The 14,479-nt window shown below is 43.2% G+C and overlaps 3 protein-coding genes across 5 annotated transcripts; 2 read left to right on the plus strand and 1 right to left on the minus strand.

Annotated features, from left to right (window-relative positions):
* The first annotated feature begins 611 nt into the window (after window positions 1-611).
* Window positions 612-3,097, plus strand: taco1 (translational activator of mitochondrially encoded cytochrome c oxidase I). 2 transcript variants are annotated; one of them, XM_084039823.1, is made up of 6 exons: window positions 612-690; window positions 834-1,107; window positions 1,194-1,300; window positions 1,496-1,629; window positions 2,008-2,176; window positions 2,458-3,095. In XM_084039823.1, exons 2-6 carry the CDS (start codon window positions 837-839, stop codon window positions 2,665-2,667), a joined length of 891 nt encoding a protein of 296 aa, XP_083895949.1. In that variant the 5' UTR covers window positions 612-690; window positions 834-836; the 3' UTR covers window positions 2,668-3,095. The 2 variants fall into 2 exon arrangements, with proteins under 2 accessions (XP_083895949.1, XP_083895950.1); XM_084039824.1 differs by having other exon boundaries at window positions 633-694; window positions 2,458-3,097.
* A 1,847-nt stretch (window positions 3,098-4,944) lies between these two features.
* Window positions 4,945-9,179, plus strand: kcnh6b (potassium voltage-gated channel, subfamily H (eag-related), member 6b). The gene is given in 11 exon segments (XM_084040515.1): window positions 4,945-5,080; window positions 5,257-5,682; window positions 5,867-6,260; window positions 6,607-6,827; window positions 6,830-7,151; window positions 7,250-7,443; window positions 7,574-7,685; window positions 7,829-8,089; window positions 8,173-8,353; window positions 8,496-8,691; window positions 8,785-9,179. Coding segments are annotated over 11 exon segments (2,640 nt in total). The 5' UTR covers window positions 4,945-5,038; the 3' UTR covers window positions 9,076-9,179.
* Window positions 9,180-9,288: 109 nt separating this feature from the next.
* LOC311033243 (DDB1- and CUL4-associated factor 7-like) lies at window positions 9,289-13,979 on the minus strand. 2 transcript variants are annotated; one of them, XM_084040517.1, is made up of 8 exons: window positions 13,777-13,979; window positions 13,532-13,693; window positions 12,430-12,588; window positions 11,831-11,942; window positions 11,559-11,677; window positions 11,219-11,428; window positions 10,929-11,046; window positions 9,289-10,499 (listed from the first exon to the last, which is right to left on the minus strand). In XM_084040517.1, the coding sequence occupies exons 2-8, from the start codon at window positions 13,667-13,669 to the stop codon at window positions 10,327-10,329; spliced, it is 1,029 nt and encodes a 342-aa protein (XP_083896643.1). In that variant the 5' UTR covers window positions 13,670-13,693; window positions 13,777-13,979; the 3' UTR covers window positions 9,289-10,326. The 2 variants fall into 2 exon arrangements, with proteins under 2 accessions (XP_083896643.1, XP_083896642.1); XM_084040516.1 differs by having other exon boundaries at window positions 13,532-13,979.
* Between the last annotated feature and the right edge of the window lie 500 nt (window positions 13,980-14,479).

The following is a 14,479-nucleotide window of genomic DNA, read 5'->3' on the forward strand; positions in this document are numbered from 1 at the left end:
TTGTGCTCCTCTGTTAATGGTCTCTCTGTGTATCTGTGTGTTGTATTTTCCCCTTATCTCCTTCCAGACAAACTAGTCTAAGCTTTACCACCCAAATACCACATTCTGGTCAAACAAAATTCAGTACGTTCCTGCTTTTGAAACCTGAAAAAGAGACTGGATCACAAGCCTATTATTATTATTATTATTATTATTATTATTATTATTATTATTATTATTATTATTATTATTCACTAGCAGATATAATGAAATAGATCTGATAGGAAAGACTAGATAATAAACAGAAAATCTTCATGGGACAAAGCAAAACGTTTGTGAATATTTGGCATGAAATGATTGGTAGACAGTGTCACCTGCTTCAATCAATCAATTCTTTAGATAATTATGTGTTTACTCATACAATAATTGTTGCTGTAACATTATTTAAATTTAAATATCGAAATATTTATATTTTCATAACAATAAAAATAATGAATAAATAATGTCCGTTGGGTTTTTATTCGATTTTTTCATTGTACTTACAAAGTTCTATTCGATTTCAATTACAATGCACAAAAATTAAGCACGTTGTCTTGTCGGGCTTTTATTTTGAAGGGCCATCTGACGTCAATTTCTGACGTCACAACCAGGAAGTCCCGGTTCCACAACAAGGACAGTAGCAGCTGCGTGTTCTCCTGACTTGTCAAAACTGTACGTCTGAAAACTTTAGTTTATTTTATTTATCGATATGTAATATGAATATTTCTACAGTTAAAGGCCTCACCTGCAGACGAAGGCTCGGGGTTAACTGTACGTCCAGCAGGTGACTGTAACGTTCTCTGGTTGTGTTAGAGGACATGGTGGGGGCGGCGGTGCTGAGGGCTCTCCGAACCCTGCAAGCGGCCTCAGGCAGGGTCGCGGGCCCCGCGGAGCTAGTCCTCCCGCCGGCTTCGCGTGCGTTGTGCCCGCCGTGGAGCTCCTCTCCGGTCCGGACGCTGCAGCTGTGCTCCGCCTTATGTGCCGGACACAACAAGTGGTCAAAGGTGAAACACATTAAGGGCCCTAAAGACGAGGCGAGGGGCCGGATGTTCATGAAGTTTGGCTTGATGATAAAGATAGCCGTGAAAGGTGAGATTGGTCGACCATAGAAAACCACCAGTGTGAGGGGTTTTCTTGTCAACTACAGCTAAATGCATTGTTTGTTCCGTATGCAGACGGCGGCTCCAACCCAGACATGAATTTAAACTTAGCCCACATACTGGAGCAATGCAGAACCAAGAACATGCCTAAAGCATCCGTAGAGGCTGCGATCAAGAGTGCGGTGAGTTGACAACACTGACACATACATAAGGGTTAAATATGAATGAATGCTCCCAACGTGTGTCTGAGGACGGTGTTTAGCAACAAGAGATCTGAGCTGCTTAAATGCTCCTTAATAGATTCTCCAAGTCTCTGAAAATCTACAGGAGGGATGAACCCCATTTCTTCGTGTGTATTCTCTCTCTAACCTCTACAGGAAAAGGCTAAGCCAGCGTCCCAACACATGTTTGAAGCTCGGGGGCCCGGTGGGTGTCTGCTGCTCATCGAGGTCCTGACCGACAACAACTCACGCAGTCACCAGGAAATCAAACGCCTGCTTAACAAGAACAGGTGAGGACTGGGTCTGTGACTGTATACAGCCAATACACTCTGTTTCATGCACAACACCGAAGAGCAAAATTAAAACGGGACAGAGATCAGATATACAGGACAATATAGGGGATGAATGCAGTAATATTTACGCACAATACATGGTCATAATAGAGGTTGGTGTGCAAAAGGTCAGAAGCCACTAGATGTCCCTGTTCAAAAACATTTGTCTTAGAAGCTGCCGACACAGATGGAAACAATTCATGTAAATTTGCAAAGAGGTCAGCTAATATACAGCTGACATAAAAAAAAATTTAAAAAAAATGTGTTTAATGTATTTAAAATGATCACGTCACATAGTTTTAATGTAGGATAACGTCTCACACGACTCACCAACAGGGCGATGCTGTCAGACGGAGCCCGCCACAACTTCGACAGGAGGGGTGTGGTGGCGGTGCTGGGCCAGAACGTCTCCACAGAGAGAGCTCTGGAGCTGGCCATCGAAGTGGGAGCCGAAGATGTCCAAGAGACCGAGGATGATGAGGAGGAGGAGAAGCCCCTCCTGCAGGTCAGACATGAAGATCTCAGATCTTATCTGACCAATAAATCTGTTGTCATTTGAGGAAGAAAAAGATGGCAAACGTGATTTATTTTCTGTTTTACATTTTAAATTTCATATCTAGTTTTGGTGTTTTGGACTGCTGTTTGGATCAGCATGGTCAAAACCTTGGATTTGGGGAAATTATTACAGACGTTTCACCATTTTCTCACATTTGATAGACTAGGCGATTAATGAAGACCTTTAATGATGATGAACATTTAATTAATAAATAGTTTCCCTCTCTTCAGTTTATCTGTGACATGGCGGACGTGAGGAAGGTGCGGACCTCGCTGGAGAAGCTGGGAATGCAGATCACGTCTGCAGGGCTGGAGTTTGTTCCCCGCGGCCTCTCGTCTCTGGACCAGGACCAGCTGGATGCTGCTTCAACGCTGATAGAAGCCCTCAATGACTGTCCTGACGTCGTCCGAGTCTGGGACAACATTCGGGCCGACAGCTGAGCTCCGACTCCTGGACACTTGGTGGACACTGAACATCTTCCGTGTGGAATATTTTATTTCACAGAGAAAGGATACGTGTGCTACGTGTCAAAACGCCTCATATTGCTCATCGTTTTCAGTATGAAAATATGAGTTTATTGGCCATTTTGATGCTTTCTGTGTGGGACTTGGAAGCAAAATGCAATTGTGGTCCTTGTTAAGATCTAAAGTGATATTTCTTGAATATATTCTATCGTCAGACTTCACTTACGTTGGTTAAAAATAATTTAAAGACATGCCTCTTCATTGGCTAATCAATAAAATATTCTATCGAAGAGAAATTTCCCTTTTATTTTGAAGCAATGTTTATGTATTAATGTATGAATTTAAAATACATTTTCATTCAAAGATTTCCTCAAGACATAAAATAACCTCTTTAGAAAAAAGTATTAAATTACATCTAATCCACCTTAATCTAGAATCGATGAATATGCTCATGTTTTTTCATTTCAAAAGTTTAACTGTTCACTGATGACATGTCAGTTTGTGTGTTTTACATCAGTTATAGTACAGTTAATATTGGACGGGGTCACTTGTAAGTACACAATGTGATGTCATTTGTATACATACAGTACATACATATATACAGTTTGCTGAAGGTTACAGCTGAAGGACGTTTCGACCCATGACCCCCTGCCCCCCTTTTCAGTCAATAATATCCCACATTAACCGTATACACACAACATATTGAGCGGGCACTATATCTTCAGCCAGCAGGTTTTGATTTTTCTAATAGTGTCATGTACGTCACAGCCTGAACTCTATTTTAGGCCGGCACCACCAACATGAAATGCACACAATAACACTGAAATTTGATCTGAACAGGGAAGTCCAGCGGTTCTGAACCCATTTGCTCTGTTTATCAATACTCGTCATTGATTTCCCTGTCAGTTCCTCTCAGCTATAGCATGGCATTGATCGGTTTCCTGTGTTGGCAAATGTTGGGCGGCAACATGTGAGCTGCAGGCCAGTCCTCCGCCCTGTGCCATAGTGGAGGGTTCAACGCCGACGCCGAAGTACACTGGTTTTGCCTAAATATGAAGCGTGAAAGAGGCGAGTGAATGTTTTTGAAAACAGTCAAAAAGTGTTGTGAAGGATGGATATTTGCGTCCTGGCTGTCTAGTGTTCCAGACCATAAAGGATCCGACATTCTGGTTTAAAATCAGGTACGTTGTGTTTATGTACATTCTGTGAAACTTGGCTTGGTTGAAGAAATAACTAGAAAGATTTGTTGAACTGCGTCCTTCCCTGTGCTCTAACACTCTGAGTCGAGTATTGAGACTATCCAGTATTTGAGGGCAGAGTATTTTGGGAGGGGCACAGCTACATAGGCATTATGGGAAATCAGAGCAGAGAGGAATTTGATCTCAGGGATTTCAGAATGTTAAACTGTACGGAGTAATTAATTTGTTTTTTTTGCATGTGTGGAGATTTTCCAATGCAGATTTAGAATAGAAGATGGATGGAAAATCTTATGTGAAGTTGAAGGAAACCAGTCTAATTGTAGTAGTACTGTAGTTGTAGTAATATGGTTAGTAGGTCAAGTAGGTCAAATGTCTTTCAAGGAGAAAAATAATATAAAACCAAATATCTGTTTGACCTGAATATGAATAAAAACGTGTTTCCAATCACCTGTAGGCCAGCAGAGCTTCATGTCTGATTCAGACCATATGAAGAGTGGGGGACCAGCCAGCAGGGGCCCCGAATGCCGCTCGCCTCCAACTCCAAGGATGGACCGCTCTCAGAACGTCACAGAGAAGGTCACGCAGGTACGGGGGGGAAGAAGGGCCTATATTTAAATGCCCCACGATGCATTCGCTGCTTGCCAGGCTATGTCTGTCAATAAAGTGCTCACATTATTCATGTATCAAGGCTCCCAAGGCTGAACCCACTAGTGGGAAAATTCAATTCAGACCTACTGTAGCTACTGCCGGAGCCCCGGGGCTCAGCATTCTGCATCACTGCCTCTGTGTGATGGGTATCATTCAACTGTGTGCAAAAACCCTGTGACATGGAGTAGATGCCCGTCTGTCCATCTATCCATCTATATAAAGTATATAGGTTTAACTATCCACCTGGACAGGTCAGATAGGTCAGGCTGCAATACTTTTTAAGAGAGCTAAAGCTAAAGGGAACATGAGGACTGTGGCAGCACGTGAACTCTGATGCGACTGTGACGCCCAACTCATCATCGCAGCTCACCAGCACTCTGTCTGCTCTTGCACGGTAGATTACAGCACGCTACTCCCTTTATCTGGGAACCGTTGTACTCACTGGATGTAATAATCTACATTCAAGTCTCGCCTCCATTTGAGAGTCAACCAATGACAGGATGGTCAAGGATTTGTTGGACCTACGAGGTCGCAAAAACAAGGTTTGTCGATTGTTATTAACTCTTAGAAAATCTACCTTTTAGTATTTATTTGCATTCTGAGAGAACAGAAAAAAGGTTTCCCAGAAATTAAACTAAGCCATGTTCAGATTTCATTATGGAATAGTCAATTTTAGTGAATCCATGCGTTGTGATACCGATGCATTCTTCATGTTTAGGTTCTTTCTTTGGAGTCCGATGTGCTGCCTGAATACAAACTCCAGGTGCCAGAGACGACATGGTGGATCTTGCTTCACTACAGCCCCTTCAAGGCTTTTTGGGACTGGATTATTCTCCTTCTGGTCCTCTACACGGCGGTTTTCACTCCTTACTCGGCGGCCTTCCTCCTGGACGAACACGGGGATTTACGCCACATGACTTGTGGCTACACGTGCAACCCTCTGAATGTGGCAGACCTGCTGGTGGACGTGCTGTTTATCGTGGACATAGTCATCAACCTTCGCACGACGTACGTGGACCAGAACGACGAGGTGGTCACACGGCCCAGCCGAATAGCCAAGCACTATATCAAAGGCTGGTTCCCTATCGATCTGTTCGCGGCGATCCCATTTGACCTTCTCATTTTCAGATCTGGCTCGGAAGAGGTAAGAACGCTGTCTCATTGTTTGTGTTGATTCTAAAATAATTTTGGAGGTAGATTAGAATAATATAAGATGGAATAATAGATAGAATGGAAAGTGTCCAAACTTCTTCTATGACTTCTCTGAAGCTACTGTAAGTTGAACAGCTTTTCCTGACTAACATCCTCTTCCATGTCATGAATGGAAGATGGTGACCTTAACAAGCCTGCTGAAAACAGCTCGGTTGCTGCGTTTGGTCCGCGTGGCAAGAAAGCTGGACCGGTATTCTGAATACGGGGCGGCCGTCCTGTTCCTGCTCATGTGCACCTTCGTGCTCATCGCCCACTGGCTCGCCTGCATCTGGTACGCCATCGGCTTCGTGGAGAGGCCGTACACGGAGACCGGCTGGCTGGACAACCTGGCCGAACAGCTGGGCAAGTCGTACAACGACAGCGACTCCACCTCGGGCCCGTCAGTCAAAGACAAGTACGTCACCGCCCTCTACTTCACCTTGAGCAGCCTGACGAGCGTGGGCTTCGGCAACGTCTCTCCAAACACCAACTCAGAGAAGATTTTCTCCATCTGCGTCATGGTCATTGGCTGTGAGTGGAATAACACTGTTGGGGATTGTGTGAAGGTTATTGGGGTTAAACTTAAATGTTGATGAAATAACAATTTCCGTTCAATTAATCTACAAGAAAAGGCTGAAATAAAATACAAATCTGAGGTGAGAAAAAAGGACCATCCTGTTCACTCTCCAGTAAGACTGCCTCCCTTCAGAAGGAATAAAACAAAACAGACTCCTCCCCCTTTTATGACCCTCCCTCTCTCCCTAATAACTTTTGGACAGTCCCTTAACATACAGCATCTATTTTCACATTTTTTTAGCATTTGTAGCAAATGTTACAATGAAAATGTCATAATCACCTCGTCCCTCTGTGTCCTCAGCTCTCATGTATGCCAGCATATTTGGGAATGTGTCGGCCATCATCCAGCGGCTGTACTCCGGCACGACCCGCTACCACACCCAGATGCTGCGGGTCAAAGAGTTCATTCGCTTCCATCAAATCCCGGGTTGCCTCCGCCAAAGGCTAGAGGAGTACTTCCAGCACGCCTGGTCCTACACCAATGGCATCGACATGAATGCTGTGAGTAATAAGATAAGATCCCTTTAACCTTTCGCCGCTATCAAGTTGATCTAACCGCCGATATGTTGATGGTCTTGTCTTCACATATTCAGGTGTTGAAGGGATTTCCAGAGTCCTTGCAGGCAGACATCTGCTTGCACTTGAACAGAACTCTGCTGCAGAACTGCAAGGCTTTCCACGGAGGCAACCAAGCCTGTCTGCGTGCTTTGGGTATGACGTTCAAGACGGTCCACGCTCCTCCAGGAGATACTCTGATCCACTATGGAGACCTCCTGGACTCTCTGTTCTTCATCTCACGGGGTTCCATCCAGGTCATCAGGGATGATGTGGTGGTCGCCATATTAGGTATCTCACCAAAGACGGTTTGACTGTGGTGTCTCAAAAATTATCCAAAACCCATAATCTGCTTGAATTATAAAAAAAAATATGTATGCTCTTTGCAGAGAAGAATGACATTTTCGGAGAGGCGATCCACCTGTACGATGAGCCGGGGAAGTCCAATTCGGACGTGCACACCATCACCTACTGCGACCTGCACCGCGTCCTGAGGGACGACCTGCTGGAGGTCCTCGATATCTACCCCGACTTTGCAGACAACTTCTGGAGGAACCTGGAGATCACTTGTGACCTGAGAGATGTATGTTGGCAGATTGTGAAAACATTTCTTGTCAATGAGACCCAAAATATTTTACCCAAGAGGGTTTCCCTCTTTGCAGTTGTCGCCCTGTAAAGGTAAAGAAATTGTATACCATTTTTGTGTTCATCAGGCTGATCAAGTGCCACCAATAATAACAACAACCGATGATTCTGGTGACGATTGTGAGTACCGTCACAAGCCAAGACACAAAATCCACTCGCTGGACTGCAGAATCCGGCCAGGTAAGATATGTGTAGGACAATGCTTTCACTCATGACTAGTTTGCAGGCATGGCTCTGCTTGGTAATCTGTGCGATCAGCCCTGCAATAAGAATTGAACCTAAACTGGAATCATTTTAGTAATTCAGTGCTTTCATGTGAACAGACGGAATCGACCATGAAGACTCGTTCCCCCTTCAGTCCTGTCCTCATCGTCACTCACCTCCTCGGACCCACTGGGATGACCACTGTAGCTGTGGATCCCCATGTTCCCAGTCTAGCGAAGACCTGGCTAAGCCTCTTGCACAGAGTGCCAGAGTGGAGCTTTACCCTCCAGAAGATGCCAGACGGGACTACTCCCCCTCTGTTGTGCCACTGCTCCCCCAGAGTGGCTCCTCGGTGGGGAGGGATGCAGTGGACCACCAAGGTAGATGGATCTTAATTGTATTCTGTCCTGAAAAGACATACAGAGTGCAAAATGGATAAAATCCGTCTTAATATTTCCCTCAGCTTCATCTTTGAACGGGCCAGGCGTGTTTCGATACTGGCCAAAAGGACAGTCGCAACAGTTTTCCAGTCGTGCCTGCCGATCTTCCTCTGTCTGCAACTCTAACCATCCACCACCATTCACAGAAGAACGTCCCGGCGAGCTGGAGTCCCGACTTAAGGTTCTACATTCACAGCTCAACAGGTGAACTCTCTTCCCTCCCCACTATACAAGAAGCAGATCTCGGTCATTAGAGTGGATGTTGATATCAGATCTGGAAAGATGATTCTCAGATGGTGTTGCTCCACTTAATAAGGCTCTGCCATTCTAATCGTCTCTTTCCCAGACTGGAGACTCGTATGACAGCCGACATCAACGTTATTCTCCAGCTTCTCCAGAGGCAAATCACTCCTGTACCTCCTGCGTACAGCACAGTATCACCTAGTACCCTCCCTGCTGACTCGCCTAGCCTGTACGGGACTGGGACACCAGTGTTACACGGCATGTACCCCATACAGATGGACACCCGGACACCCACACAGGTAGAGAAAACTTCTACTCCTAAACAAGTTTGGTTTTCTAGAATTTAACTTTAGACATAAAAGTTAAAAAAGTATGCGATTCCTTGACTCTAGAGCTCAACCCAGACTGACCTTGAACTCTCCAAGAAGTCCCAGGAGTCCAGCGGTATCCACGTGACTGTGGCATCAGACGACACCACGTTCATGGCCGTTACCCCTGAAACTGAGATGAGCAGAGGGTTGAGTCCGCAGCGGGCCCAGGCATCAGACAAATCCTCCCTCGTGGAGAACCCCAGGGCGTGCAGCAGCCTCCGCTACCCTTCGCTGCCAGGAAACCTGGACATCACCTCAGGACTGGCCAAGATCCAGAAACACCTTTCAGACCCTGTGCTGCCCGTCAGCTGAGGATCTTCAGTGAAAGATGTTTCAGTGAAGAAGCCGTGTGACAAGATTCAGCTATCATTAAACGTTTGGACAAGTAATGTCACAAAATTAGACCAAGGCTTTCCATTTCATACGGAGTTGACACAGGATTACATTCAGTGATGATTGCAATGCAGCTATCACATTTTAAACATAGAAAATTCAACACATTCTTGAAAATGAATGATGAACAAGTGGTTTTCTGACTTTATGTTTAGCAAATAATTACACATCATGACCCTGTACTAATACACCTACAACAAGTAAGAAATGACTCCTGTTCAGCCCCACATCGTAACATCGCATCCCAATATCACAACAGAACTTAATATCACAAAATGACTCACAGCATTTGTTATACAATGTCAGTTTTTGAGGATGATTGACAAAACAAACAAAACAACAAACATGTTTCTCTATATTGTAGAGATTGTGGATGACTTACTTCAGGCAGAGTACACCTTTTCAACAGTCACCTCACTGTGAAATAATTGTTTTGAATTGCCTAAATATAAAACCTGTGTAGAATGTTTTTTTAACTGTGAGGGACTGTTTGTGTAAAATAAAAATAGTAATATGAATAAAATCGGTGCACAAAAAAAAATCTGTAGTGTCAATGGTTAATATGTGTAAACTGTTGCACATTTAATTAATGTAACAGTGACTTTTTATATCACAAATTATATCAGTTGAATAAAATACATATATGTATAGGTTAAAAAACAATTGAATATATGAACACTTAAAACCACATTACCACATTCAATCCACTTTTAAATGTGGCTGAACTACATTTTTTGCTGCTTCAAAAAAAAAAAAAAAAGGTTGAGGATGTCGTAATGGGTAAACCTATACATACAATGCACCCTAATAGGATATAAAAACATGTAACTGACTAGCCTTTTTGTCTGTGAGACAACATGCTAAAAGCGGAAAGGCTACTGAATCTTGGTTCAGGTCCGCACATGACAACAGTATCTTGAGACTTTACCCCACTTTTGTTTTGGTGCTCCTCTCAGTTTTCTGATACAGGATGTCTTGATTTTGTATCACGAAGTCAAGCACTGATGTACTCTAGTTCTCCACAGTTGAAAAAAGCTTAACATACATAATCTCAAGTCTCAACATGAACCCAATACAAGCATGAACTGAATATTGCTCTGTCCTTCTTAAACAGCTTGTACATTCGACTGAGAATGTTTTTGAGTAGCCTCATTTCTTCATGCCTGCAGCTCAGACTCTGAGGATTTCAAGGCAGTTGTTGTAGCAGATAGCGATCCAGTCTGGCTGGGTGGTTGCCCACTGGACATTATTGATCTCTCCCTCAGCAGTGTAGGCAAGTATAGGGTCCTCAATGGCCCGCGGCATCTGCTGGATGTCCCAGATTAGAGCCTGGTGGTCCTCCGCTAGAAAGACAGGAGGAAAGGTTTGAATTCAACCGATTAATTTATTTAAACAGGAAGAAAATATTGTCACTGAACACTTCATGTCACTGAATCTGGAACAGACCTGGATAGGTTGCAGTCATTCAGAGTTTTATGTTTAATTGACTTTTATATTGCTGTTGCTAACTCCTCACTACTCTTAACTAGCTGGTAGGGACCACATGTGATCAACAACTGCTTCAGTTTGGTCTCGTTTCCACCTACAGTGTGTTTGGCTAACACAGATGGAATAATCTACAATCATGTGTCGGAGACAAAGCTTAATTCCACATATATTGATGTTATGATGTTCTCCTGTCATATCTCCACAAATATATCTTAGGCCCTCAACCAGCAAACAAGCTTCTGTGTGAATATTGCAAACTGTGTGTTCATCAAGTATCTACATACCTGCTGTACAGATGTGACAAGAGGAGTGCGGCGCCCATGCGATTCCATTGACACAGGCCCTGTGGTTGTTGAGTCTGGCCACCGGAGTACAGGGCACACGCACATCTAAGATCACCACCTGGGGATAAGAACAAAGAAATGTATAGACATAAACTGGCTTCATGTTGTGCCTCTCTTTGTCCTATTATATTTGCTGTTAAATTGGTAAAAAAAAAAAAAAGGCATCTTCTATTCCAAAACCAAACAAAGCATTATGCAGAAAACTTGTATTCAGAGGAAGCAGCACTAACCTCCATGCTGTCCATCGCCATGGTGACCAGGTAGTTGGGGTCCTGTTTGTTCCAGCAGAGCCGGAGCAGTGGGTGGTGCTGGGGGTCTTCATAGATAATGGTGCTGTGTTCAAGGTGACGGAGGTCAAACATGCGGACCGAGCCGTCTGCTCCCACTGAGGCGAACATATCCCTGCCACCACCTGCTCGGCTGAATGAGATGTCATACACCTGCAATGCAACCAGACAGTGGGTTCAGCAAAGTGTGAGAGCATTTGAGATGGAAGATGGGAAAGTGCCATTTCATTTAACACAGAAAACATAATCTTGAAGGTTTGATCCACCATGTTGTAACATGTACCTCTTTATCATGGGCAATGAGCTGTGTCTTGACATGACCAGACACCAAGTTGACCCTGCCGAGCACTTGTCCAGTCTCCAGCCCCCAGATCGTACAGGTAGTGTCGATACTGGAAGTACCTAAAAGGAAAACATACATTCATAAACGCAATGTCATCACCATTTTCAAATAAATGACTTAGTGTCAGAAAAGCTCATATTTTTCAGGTTTTCCTTGATCCATGAAAGCTGTAACTATTGTTACCCTGAGGTAACCCTGCACTGAGATTTTACCTAACAAGTTGGGGTCCACCTCGTTCCAGTCAAAGGATGTAAGTGGTGCACAGAAGTCAGAGTTCTTGTTATTGTTGAGCAGGCACTCCAGTCGAGTCTCTGTATCACCCACCTGTCAATAGAAACACATTATGTTAATTTGCGCAGGTCAGTGAGATCATACAGAACATACTGATTTTTTAAAAATAAAGATAAACTATCTGCAGTTTCAAGAAATGGGATAATGAATGAGGAAAAAGAGAATGGTAACAAAACTATTTGTTCTGATTCTAGCTGAATTGTATTTGTTTTTTCAATCACGTGCTTCTCTATAGTCACCATAAGCAGTCATAATGGCATTCACCATAGTTTCAGACATTTTCCAATAAAAATAACCAATGTCATAGACTCAATTTATCTCTGAATGTTTGTCTGTAAAATTCAGGGTAAAGGAAAAACAAAACAACATTGTTTTAGTTTCTTGCATGAGAGGCGTTGTGATGATTTGGACTATAAATGCGGATAAGTTCGACTATAGTAGCGACTGTGTTACAAGGTCTCCTGAATGCTTTTCTCCGACTACAGGAGGCCATGGGTTCATGTCGGACTGGTCCTCTTACCCTCCAAATTCTCAGGTAGTCTCCGCTGGTGGCCAGCAAGTCAGGGTAAGCTCCTTTGCTGTCCGGAATCCACATAACCTTGGTGGTGGGGTAAGGATGGTCGAAAGTGTTTCGACACACAAACTCTGAGTTCTCCTCCTCCAGACCAACTATCTGGACCTGTAAACAAACAACAACAACAACAACTCACCTTGAGTGAGTCAGTATTGAGTTACTGAGCGGGGGGGACAGAACACTCAGTAAGGGGTGTGACGGCTGGCCTCAAATGGGATAGTCCAGTTAGGGATACATTAAATTATTGCGGTCTCCAATATTCAACCTGAACATTTTCGTGATCATGTGAGATTTTCCATTTCTTCATAATACCACCATAATTCTGTTTCCGCTGAAGCTGATGGCAACTAAATCGATTAATGAATTAAATTCATTTTAGTTGGTATTTTTAGCTATGCTACGTTAAATATTTTGAAAAAAGCTTAAGTTAAGAAGTGCTTCACACAACGAAAAAAAAAAATCCAAAAGTAATTACAATTTGGAATAAAAACTCCAGTAATACAAGATAAGTAAAACAAAAGGACACATTCAGAAAATAAATGACATTCAAAAGAAAAGAAAAAAAAAAAAGTCAACGTTTTTTTTATAATAATAATTGGCTTATCATACCACTAACCTTTTTCACCTGCAACTCACTTCCTTCATTTCAATGCAATGGCAAATGTCTTAACGTTCATGTTGTCGCATTAACCAAATGAGGGCAAACTGCTCCCTACAATCATCACAACATCATTTATAAAATGGCACAAACAATTTGCATTAAATGTCAAACATACTTATTTGTATTTCCGGTATCATTTTAATATCGTCATAATATAATTGCAGGTATTTACCAACACCATTAAACGCCAAGTTAGCTAACGTCAGTCCGGTTAATACACAGTGAACCGTTACTTTCAGGTGATTCTGACAGGGGCCCCGGGGGTACTTTTCACTGATACAATAAATACCCTTCAGTTATATTTAAGATGTAAGTGACATTTCAAGAATGTCGCCGCCACTGGTCTCGTCTGCCTATAAAAAGCAGCGTGGGACAAGATGAAGTTACCTTGTTATTGTACTCCTCCACAAAGCTACCAAGCGCCAGGCGGAACCGTTTGTCCGGTCGGACACTCCAGTTCATGGCGTAAACCGTCCATGGCGCCTCGTACTTGTAGATTTCTTTGCGTTTACCGTGTAGCGACATCTTCACCGCGTCCACAGACAACCTCTAAAGCAGAACTGATTATTAGCCGGGAAATAAGAACACGAATGCGTCGCAACAACATGCGCAAAAAACCTACGCTAGCTTACCCTACGAATGTAGCTAACGTTAGTTAGCTAATTTAAGGTCTCTGCTTACTGTACTTTCTGCAGTAGTAAGTTCGCTAATAGTCGAGACTGTGTTATCGGGATGCCTAGTGGCGTTAGCACCGTCCCATTACAAATAAAACAATCTGTTTAAATGCAGCACATTAACCACAAACAGCTGCTGAAAGCTGCCCGTAATATGGCAGCAATGGCGGCGACAGGAGGACAAAAATAATGCGACGATGAGCGTCATCGATGCTACTGGTGCTACCTTCATGATACGGCACGAATATCGTATATATCACAACAAAGCACAAAACGGCCCAGCAAGTAGTAGTAGTAGTAGTAGCCGTTTTAAAGGAAAAATGAGTTTAAAACTATTTTTATTGAAAGGTTTGAGTGATAGTCAACATATTGGTAGTGTTGTAGTTTGTTTGTGATGTTTCTTCCCACAACACGACTGTCAACGAGTTTTAGATTTATATAGAACATCACGGAGGGATAGTTTACCAGAAGCACATGAAGGCAGCATTACAGCGGCGGACTAGCTGTGCTCCACACTTTAGAAGAGACATTAAACATTTCAGTAAAGAAGAAACTGCCTTTCTGTGCACGCAGAAATGTTGATGTTCGCATGTTTTGTTTCTTTCCAGTTGCAAATTTAAGGCCGATTTCAGTTTTAAAAAACCCGTGAAAATAAGGCTGC

The sequence above is a fragment of the Eutrigla gurnardus genome (genome assembly GCF_963514095.1).
Source record: "Eutrigla gurnardus genome assembly, chromosome: 22".
Lineage (NCBI taxonomy): Eukaryota > Metazoa > Chordata > Actinopteri > Perciformes > Triglidae > Eutrigla > Eutrigla gurnardus.

Coding starts and splice junctions, on each gene's coding strand:
- taco1 (XM_084039823.1), top strand. CDS start 837: ATGGTGGGGGCGGCGGTGCTGAGGGCTCTCCGAACCCTGCAAGCGGCC. Junction 1,108..1,193: donor GATAAAGATAGCCGTGAAAG/GTGAGATTGGTC, acceptor TTCCGTATGCAG/ACGGCGGCTCCAACCCAGAC. Junction 1,630..2,007: donor CGCCTGCTTAACAAGAACAG/GTGAGGACTGGG, acceptor ACTCACCAACAG/GGCGATGCTGTCAGACGGAG.
- LOC311033243 (XM_084040517.1), bottom strand. CDS start 13,669: ATGTCGCTACACGGTAAACGCAAAGAAATCTACAAGTACGAGGCGCCA. Junction 12,589..13,531: donor TGGAGGAGTACAATAACAAG/GTAACTTCATCT, acceptor GTTTGTTTACAG/GTCCAGATAGTTGGTCTGGA. Junction 11,678..11,830: donor GGTGGACCCCAACTTGTTAG/GTAAAATCTCAG, acceptor TTTTCCTTTTAG/GTACTTCCAGTATCGACACT.